The following is a 10,562-nucleotide window of genomic DNA, read 5'->3' on the forward strand; positions in this document are numbered from 1 at the left end:
TGCAGCAAACTTAGGAATGTCCCTTTAAAAAAAAAGAAAAAACACAACGACAAAAAACAAACAAACACACGTTTTGGTATGTGTAACGTGTACGTGCATGTTCTTGGAGTATCCGAATCCATTGAAGCCAAATAAATCTCATTTTGGATTGACAGCTGCATTAAAAAACGATTTAAAGAATTTAAAGCCAGTATATGCGATCGTCGGACCATCGTTAGACTTAGTTATATAAGGCACTGATTGTTTTATAATGACACTTGTGACTCATGGAACTGTGTTAAAGATTATAAACTTGCTTCAGATATATTAGTTATTATTCTTTTACATTAAATTATCATTTGCACGCACATGATAACTGATACCACTTACATTGAAATGTCATCATTAGTGTCATTAGCTGTAACCACAAACAAACAAACACAAACACAGTACTACTACTACTACTAATAATAATACTACTAATACTAATACTAATACTAATACTACTACTACTAATAATACTAATAATACTAATAATAATAATAATAATAATAATAATAATAATAATAATAATAATAATAATAAAAATAAATAAATAAATAAAATAAAAATAAATACAGCATATGTACTGTTACAATCGACCTTCTGGCCTTTAGCAGTCCAGGTAGCCGCTCTGCTATAAACTCATTTTTGTTCCATGACAACGTATTAGGCTTCATCCTGATTATTATACATATCGAGTTTTGTGTAATTAAATCTGCATCCCCTTTAACAGTTTGCAGTCATTACAGGTGTTCGAATAAGACAATTATTTTTGATATCACCTTGGCAACAGTGTGACATCCAAACAAAACGAACCTTGCTTAAAAACAGATATAATATTGATGTAAAACAAAGTACATTTTGCAAACCGCCAACGTAAAATAGTTCTTATCTTCTAATATACTTTTTATTGCCTTGTGAATAAATCGATACTAGAAGTGGTACGGAGTGCTGATTAATACTTTCTCTTGGAACATGTACGTATTGGTGTACATATTAATACTTCCTCTTGGAACATGCACGTATTGGTGTACAGATTAATACTTTCTCTTGGAACATGCACGTATTGGTGTACAGATTAATATTTTCTCTTTGAACATGCACGTATTGGTGTACAGATTAATACTTTCCATTGGAACATGTACGTGTTGGTGTACATATTAATACTTTCTCTTGGAACATGTACGTATTGGAGGTGTACAGATTAATACTTTCTCTTGGAACATGCACGTATTGGTGTACAGATTAATAATTTCTCTTGGAACATGCACGTATTTGTGTACCGATTAATACTTTCTCTTGGAACATGCACGTATTGGTGTACAGAGTAATACTTTCTCTTTGAACATGCACGTATTGGTGTACAGAGTAATATTTTCTCTTGGAACATACACGTATTGGTATACATATTAATACTTTCTCTTGGAACATGCACGTATTGGTGTACAGATTAATATTTTCTCTTTGAACATGCACGTATTGGTGTACAGATTAATATTTTCTCTTGGAACATACACGTATTGGTGTACAGATTAATACTTTCTCTTGGAACATGCACGTATTGGAGGTGTACAGATTAATACTTTTCTTGGAACATGCACGTATTGGTGTACCGATTAATACTTTATCTTGGAACATGCACGTATTGGTGTACAGAGTAATACTTTCTCTTGGAGCATGCACGCATTGGTGTACAGATTAATACTTTCTCTTGGAACATGCATGTATTGGTGTACAGATTAATACTTTCTCTTGGAACATGCACGCATTGGAGGTGTACCGATTAATAGTTTCTCTTGGAACATGCACGTATTGGTGTACAGAGTAATACTTTCTCTTGGAACACGCACGTATTGGTGTACCGATTAATACTTTCTCTTGAAACATGCACGTATTGGTGTACATATTAATACTTTCTCTTTGAACATGCACGTATTGGTGTACAGAGTAACATTTTCTCTTGGAACATGCACGTATTGGTGTACATATTAATACTTTCTCTTGGAACATGCACGTATTGGTGTACCGATTAATACTTTCTCTTGGAACATGCACGTATTGGTGTACAGATTAATATTTTCTCTTGGAACATGTACGCATTGGTGTACAGATTAATACTTTCTCTTGGAACATGCACGTATTGGTGTACCGATTAATACTTTCTCATGGAACATGCACGTATTGGTGTACAGAGTAATACTTTCTTTTGGAACATGCACGCATTGGTGTACAGATTAATACTTTCTCTTGGAACATTCACGTATTGGTGTACAGATTAATACTTTCTCTTGGAACATGTACGTATTGGTGTACATATTAATACTTTCTCTTGGAACATGCATGTATTGGTGTACCGATTAATACTTTCTCTTGGAACATGCACGTATTGGTGTACAGAGTAATACTTTCTCTTGGAACATGCACGCACTGGTGTACAGATTAATACTTTCTCTTGGAACATGCACGTATTGGAGGTGTACCGATTAATATTTTCTCTTGGAACATGCACGTATTGGTGTAGCGATTAATACTTTCTCTTGGAACATGCACGTATTGGTGTACCGATTAATACTTTCTCTTGGAATATGTACGCATTGGTGTACAGATTAATACTTTCTCTTGTAACATGTACATGTATGTATTGGTGAACATATTGATACGTTCTCTGACTAGTGTAGGCTGTACCGAATTACATTCTCTCATAACTAGTTAGAACCCACGCGTTTGGCAGGACAAAAGGAACTTATATCGTCCCTGTTATGAAAGGTCCAGTGTTAGTGCGGAGAAAACATATGGAAATGAATCGTAAGTCTGTTAAGCAGCCAGACCAGGCCACTTCAAAAACACAGACTAATCATAATCCGGGCTCTTTCCATTACAATGAATACTCTGACACTGAAGACGAGACTTTCAGTTTGAGGTAATTAAGTACGATGGCCGTGACAAAAGAAGCTACTACTGAATCACAGAGACTTGTAGCGATCTTTACTCCAGTTCAGCGAGTATACAATATATCTTGTATGCATGTAGATAGATGTGCTGGGCTGCTGTAAAGGTCGATACAAGTCCATGTGTACTGAATACTGTATTCGGTTTGATGATCATAGCTACTCCAACCATCACACTGAATCCTTCATACCTCCCTACTCCAACCCTCACAATGAATCCTTCATACCTCCCTACTCCAACCATCACACCGAATCCTTCATACCTCCCTACTCCAACCATCACACCGAATCCTTCATACCTCCCTACTCCAACCATCACACCGAATCCTTCATACCTCCCTACTCCAACCATCACACCGAATCCGTCATTCCTCCCTACTCCAACCATCACACCGAATCCTTCATACCTCCCTACTCCAACCCTCACACCGAATCCTTCATACCTCCCTACTCCAACCACCACACCGAATCCTTCATACATCCCTACTCCAACCATCACACCGAATCCTTCATACCTCCCTACTCCAACCATCACACCGAATCCTTCATACCTCCCTACTCCAACCCTCACACCGAATCCTTCATACCTGCCTACTCCAACCATCACACCGAATCCTTCATACCTCCCAACTCCAACCCTCACACCGAATCCTTCATACCTCCCTACTCCAACCCTCACACCGAATCCTTCATACCTCCCTACACCAACCCTCACAATGAATCCTTCATACCTCCCTACTCCACACCGAATCCTTCATACCTCCCTACTCCAACCATCACACCGAATCCTTCATACCTCCCTACTCCAACCATCACACCGAATCCTTCATACCTCCCTAATCCAACCATCACACCGAATCCTTCATACCTCCCTACTCCAACCATCACACCGAATCCTTCATACCTCCCTACTCCAACCCTCACAATGAATCCTTCATACCTCCCAACTCCAACCATCACACCGAATCCTTCATACCTCCCTACTCCACACCGAATCTTTCATACCTCCCTACTCCAACCATCACACCGAATCCTTCATACCTCCCTACTCCACACCGAATCCTTCATACCTCCCTACTCCAATCATCACACCGAATCCTTCATACCTCCCTATTCCAACCATCACACCGAATCCTTCATACCTCCCTACTCCAACCCTCACAATGAATCCTTCATACCTCCCTACTCTAACCATCACACCGAATCCTTCATACCTCCCTACTCCAACCATCACACCGAATCCTTCATACCTCCCTACTCCAACCCTCACAATGAATCCTTCATACCTCCCTACTCCACACCGAATCCTTCATACCTCCCTACTCCAACCATCACACCGAATCCTTCATACCTCCCTTCTCCAACCATCACACCGAATCCTTCATACCTCCCTTCTCCAACCATCACACCGAATCCTTCATACGTCCCTAATCCAACCATCACACCGAATCCTTCATACCTCCCTACTCCAACCATCACACCGAATCCTTTATACCTCCCTACTCCAACCCTCACAATGAATCCTTCATACCTCCCTACTCCAACCATCACACCGAATCCTTCATACCTCCCTACTCCAACCCTCACAATGAATCCTTCATACCTCCCTACTCCAACCATCACACCGAATGCTTCATACCTCCCTACACCACACAGAATCCTTCATACCTCCCTAATCCAACCATCACACCGAATCCTTCATACCTCCCTACTCCAACCATCACACCGAATCCTTCATACCTCCCTAATCCAACCATCACACCGAATCCTTCATACCTCCCTAATCCAACCATCACACCGAATCCTTCATACCTCCCTACTCCAACCATCACACCGAATCCTTCATACCTCCCTACTCCAACCCTCACACCGAATCCTTCGTACCTCCCTACTCCAACCCTCACAATGAATCCTTCATACCTCCCTACTCCAACCATCACACCGAATCCTTCCTACCTCCCTACTCCAACCCTCACAATGAATCCTTCATACCTCCCTACTCCAACCATCACACCGAAACCTTCATACCTCTCTACTCCAACCCTCACACCGAATCCTTCATACCTCCCTACTCCAACCATCACACCGAATCCTTCATACCTCCCTACTCCAACCCTCACACCGAATCCTTCATACCTCCCTACTCCAACCCTCACACCGAATCCTTCATACCTCCCTACTCCAACCCTCATAATGAATCCTTCATACTGTTTAATGACTGGTCAGCTACTCATAGACATAGCCTGACAGCAAAAAACCCCAATAAAAACAAAAAAACAGAACAATATATACATACATATATATAATAACAAATTAATATATTATTTATTTATTTATTTCTGTGTATGTATGCATGCATGTGTGCAATTAAATAAAATATATATGGTACGGTATGTAAATATATAATTTATAAAATAAAATACAAATAAATAATGTATTGGCAAAATTGATTCAATATAATGCATGTACATGGAATGGTTACATGTATTTTTACGTATATCTTTAAAGAAAAGGTTGACAAAGCAGGTACATATTTTACATTCCAAAACAATCATAACCTTGATTCAATGAAACAAGCTATAATGATGGCCTTCACGTAGCCTCGTATCCTAATCTTTTGTTATTAAAATAGCCTTAGTTATTTATAGGAGAAAGAACCTGCATTCAAAACATACAGAGATTTGGATAAAATAGAAATAACTCAACTTCATGCATTTTAGATGATGAACTGTATATAAAACCTGTCGGGGTTTGGGTTTGTTTTCATGCAAATGTAAAGAAAACAAGAAATGAATAGGAATTAAACGTAACATTTGCAAAAAACTTAGGGTCGAGACAATTGAACTGGACTATAATACCTTTTCAGCTTCCAATGTACCAAATCAATGTTTATATATCTACTGCCGATTATGTTAACGTTTAATAATAAAACTAATGTAAGCATCGGATCAAACACCCAGGTATAGCCCGAGTACTCTGACCGTAAGAGAGCTAGACGGACATTTGGAAGGTTATACGCTGTCCGTCTAGCACTCAATCTAATTAAAATTAGCTCCACTATTACATGTGGATCTAACAGCAGTCCGTTGAAGCTCATGTCCAGTTGACCTTTCATTCGACCAATGAAAACCTTACTTGCAAAATCATGCCAGTAATTTGAAAAGAATTTGAAAACATTCGGGATTATGCCGAGGGTATACGAAATAATTCGGGTGAATTACGAAGTATGCCGGAAACTAACTGCAATATAAAATTTTATATAAAATTCGTTTCAAGACGGAAAAAAAAGCCGTGATCGTATAGCCATAAAATCTGTTTATACTAGTATACAATACAAAGTTTATTACTGCACTTTTCCCCTGTTTTTTCAATGTTAAAATAGGCCAACAAGTTCGCCTATTGCATAAATAGTCTCGCCCGATATTTTTTGAATTTGTATGCTCCCGAATAACGCTATAAAAGGCGAAGTGTAATTGATCGATATTTAAATTGTTATTTATAGATGAAATGTCACCTGGACATGGGAGTCCACGCAATGCTGTTAGATCTACTGGCTAGACCCAGTAGAGCTAATTTTAATCAGATTGTCTAGCTCTCTTACAGTCAGAGTACTCGGGCTAACCCAGGCAGTACACCAATAAAACGTGTGGCAGCTCACATTTAATTTACCGGAAAAAAGAGAGGTCTAACAACTAGATAACAAATACAAGTGAATTAATTTATTGGCAGTGAATACTACTTATAAATAAATGCTATATATTACTACCAATCAGAGACGCATCTGTTTTTACTCCGTAAATATTTGAAAAGGTGCACCTACAACTTTGACACGGAACCTTCTTCTTTGCTACAATGCAGCCTTTAGATACTGATTTACCAGACGAATTGGACATAGAGAAAATAACGAGTTACTATATGCTTCGGCTGCATCCGACCTCCATGATATAGTGCACTGGCCGGTGTAAAAAGTTGAGAATTTTAAACAAATTGTTCCTGTCTCCCCAGACCAGAAACAGACTAAGTCTCTTATACCACATATTGTCTTGGAGAGACGTTTTCTTTGGGGATGTCTGTAAGTCTAATTGAATTTGTGACCAATTTGAGGCCGATTCGTTGGGAGAAAACGTTCAATCCATTTAAATGTAAAAAAAATTACAGTGGAAGAAAAACGTATTATCTCTCTGATTTATTGTTGACTATTCAATTCAATGACGAGATAGAGCTAAGCACAACATATAGATCTCTAATAAGCAGTCACCTGTCTTTAACGGCCACGTTTGCAGTATTTTAAAACAGGCTGTGTCTAAAACTTGTTTCACAACTCGGTATATGAACGCATGCAAATACATACATACGCCGCACGGACGGAAGAAGGTGCCAAAAAGTGGGAGAGAGGCACACACACACACACACACACACATATATAAATACATGTATAAATATATGTAAAAAAACCCCCAAAACATCGCTGCTCCCACAAAGTGGGGGGCACAAGCTCCTTGCCCCCCCCCCCCCCCCCCCCACCTCGCGTCCTACACACTCGCGTTTGTAAATGGATGGACGGGGAGATGGACTAATGTGTAGATGGATGAATGGATGAATGGATGGATGGACGGGCGGACGGATGGACGGAACATAAAACTCAAAGCGAAACTATTTAATAACATTAATAACTCAAATTATACGCCACTGTCGTTTAGGTCTTCTTTTTCGTAGGTCATATTTACCAATCTAACAAAAATTAAATAAATGTTTTATTTGACGACACGCTCACTATGTTCGAATTACGGTTACATGGCATCGGACATAATATGGTTAAGGAACACACAGATAATTAAAGAGGAAACCCGCTGCCGCCACTCCATGGGAAACCTTTTTTGATCAGCATCAAGGGATCCTTTATATATACCATCCCACATAGGTTAATACATGCCGTGACATTTGTTACACCAATTGCGGAGCACTTTCTAGAACGAAAAATAGCCCAATGGGCCCACCGACCACGCATCAGTGGAGCGCTATCAGTGGTCTACGTTCTGTCCGTAACAATTTAAAACGTCACGAACACAGAAAAACAACAACCAAATGTGAATGTGTCCCTATAAAAGCCTCTCATATGAAGATCAGGTAGGAGATATGAATGTCAATTTAAGAGGCTGGTTAACGTCTGTTCCATCTTGACGATGCTCATGTTTGCAATCCACTGCATCAGCTCTACGAAAGTTGTTAGTGGTTATAATGAAGGTTTCCGTCTTGATTTGCTTCCAAGTGTCGTTAACGAAACATCTTAAGTGAATCGCTCTTGTTATTGCGCAGTGCTCAAAAGGTTTTGCTGGATTGTCAAACTAGGCTACTAGACTGGAATTGGAAACGGAAATAAAGTTTAACGATCCCAAATAAGTGGACGCTCCGCATCCTCGGATATTATGAGGCGAGCTATAATAAATTGAGATGGTGGCGGTGGATGTGGGTCAGCGTTTTGGATAATGACACTTATTTTCCCCGGGCAACAATTCAGGTGATCTCCTCGGTTTGGCGTTCATTGATCGATATTACAATTGCTTCACCTTCAACAACTCGCAGTGACGGTGTAGAACAAGACTTAATAACACCAATTCTGGTTTTATTGCACGGCCGAGATTACAAATGTCGTCCCTGGTGTTTAAATGCTTCACCACCCTCTGTCTGATGGCGTGCTTTCTCACATACCCATATAATCAGCACGTAATTGAAATTTAAAGAACAAATCTATTGCACCTAACCCCCACCGGTCCCGGAATAATTATGTTCTTACATAAATTGCGTCGTCTTACAGTAGATAAAGTTAAATTTGTTTCGCTTGAAGACATCACTAGAGCACGTTTGTTAATAAATCATCAACTATTAGATGTCTAGCATTTAGTAATTCTGACACGTAGTCTTTAATAAACAAGGGATCTTTTATATGCACTTTCTCATACCACGTCCTTTGATATACCTGGGACATTAATTGGGACGGAGAAAATTTTATTTTATTTCAGATTATTTTCGTGCTTATATCTAATTAAGGTCCTGGGCACAAACTTCAGCTATCTGGCCTGTTTCTCCAGGACAGTGGGTTAGTTGTTAATGGTTAGTGAGAGAGAAGAGGGTGTAGTGGTCTTACACCTAACCATTGAGTCGCTAAAACTCGCTCTGGATGGGATCCGGTACCAGGCTGCGAACCATGTACCTACCAGCCTTATGTCCAATGATTTAACCACGACGCCACCGAGGCCGGTAACGGAGAAAAACCCTAGTCCGCCGAGAACGATTGATCCTACGACTCACTGCACGTAAGGCGAATACTCTATCACTGAGCTACATCCCGCCCCCATGATTTGAGAACCATGACGTTGGAATGTTTCTCTGGACTTTAGCTGATACAAAAATAAAATACATTAAAGAAAAAAACCATACATGGATTGATCGTTACAAAAAATATCGTATTATAGTTATATTTGTGCCACTGTTGTGAAACAATAAATAGAATGCGTCTTAAACGTTTTATTATTTTTATTGGTTTCATTTATTCTATTACAAATGCTAAATTTGTCAATAAAATCCATTGCGTTTTCACCATTTTAGCAAGGCCGGAAGCATTAAAAGTGAACCCGACGCAAACAAGTTGTAAACCCTACTTGCCAGTATATAAGCTGAAAACACCAATTTCTGAGCGTAAAACATCAAAGCCACAGATATTTGAATTAGATTGGGTTGGATGAAAAAATACTTCAGAATTGTTAGTTAATTTGCATATTATGCAAAATATATGATGCGTACAGTAATTTACAACGGATCCATTTCATTTCACACAGATAATAATCGTGGAACATTGTTAATTGTGACACATGGTTTGAAGTGCAAGAGGGGAAATTGGTGCCAACATTTCTCCTCGTGGGTATTGATCCCATAACATCTAGCCCATCAAGCACCGTTATGCTTAATTCCACTTCCATCTGATTTGATTTTGAACTTATTTTCGTGCTTATATCCAATTAAGGTTCAAGCACGCTGTCCTGGGCACACACCTCAGCTATCTGGGCTGTCTGTCCAGGACAGTGGGTTAGTTGTTAGTTGGTTAGTCGTTAGTGAGAGAGAAGAGGGTGTAGTGGCCTTACACCTACCCATTGAGCCCTTAAGAACTCGCTCTGGGTTGGAGCCGGTACCGGGCTGCGAACCCTGTACCTACCAGCCTGTAGTCCGATGGCTTAACCACTGCGCCACCGAGGCCGGTGCCCCCTTCCATCGATAACAATGTAGGCTCAACCTCAAGTACAACAATAAATGTCAAATAACTTCAGACATTTGTCGGCAATTTGGTTCATTGTAGAAACAGCTTCTGAATGGGGCAGGCGCTACAAACATCACATCGCGCCCAAGACCCTTCGTCTGCAATCAGTCCACATTAGACTGCCAATCAATTTTCGAGTGAATTTAATCTGAAGTGAAATATTTTGACACCAGAAAGTATCGGGATTAGTTGGGAGGCCAAAGTAGCATTCGGAATCGCGCCTCCCAACCCAGTAAATCAATGAGGCTATACAGTCTGCAGCCAGGCAGATGATTTATTCA

At 39.7% G+C, this 10,562-nt stretch overlaps 1 protein-coding gene across 1 annotated transcript; it reads left to right on the top strand.

The window, feature by feature from the left end:
* Positions 1-3,090: 3,090 nt before the first annotated feature.
* On the top strand, positions 3,091-4,878 carry LOC121370141 (adhesive plaque matrix protein-like). The gene has a single exon (XM_041495254.1). It carries the CDS (start codon positions 3,091-3,093, stop codon positions 4,876-4,878), a length of 1,788 nt encoding a protein of 595 aa, XP_041351188.1.
* Positions 4,879-10,562: the final 5,684 nt, after the last annotated feature.

This window comes from Gigantopelta aegis, chromosome 4, assembly GCF_016097555.1.
Source record: "Gigantopelta aegis isolate Gae_Host chromosome 4, Gae_host_genome, whole genome shotgun sequence".
Taxonomy (NCBI): domain Eukaryota; kingdom Metazoa; phylum Mollusca; class Gastropoda; order Neomphalida; family Peltospiridae; genus Gigantopelta; species Gigantopelta aegis.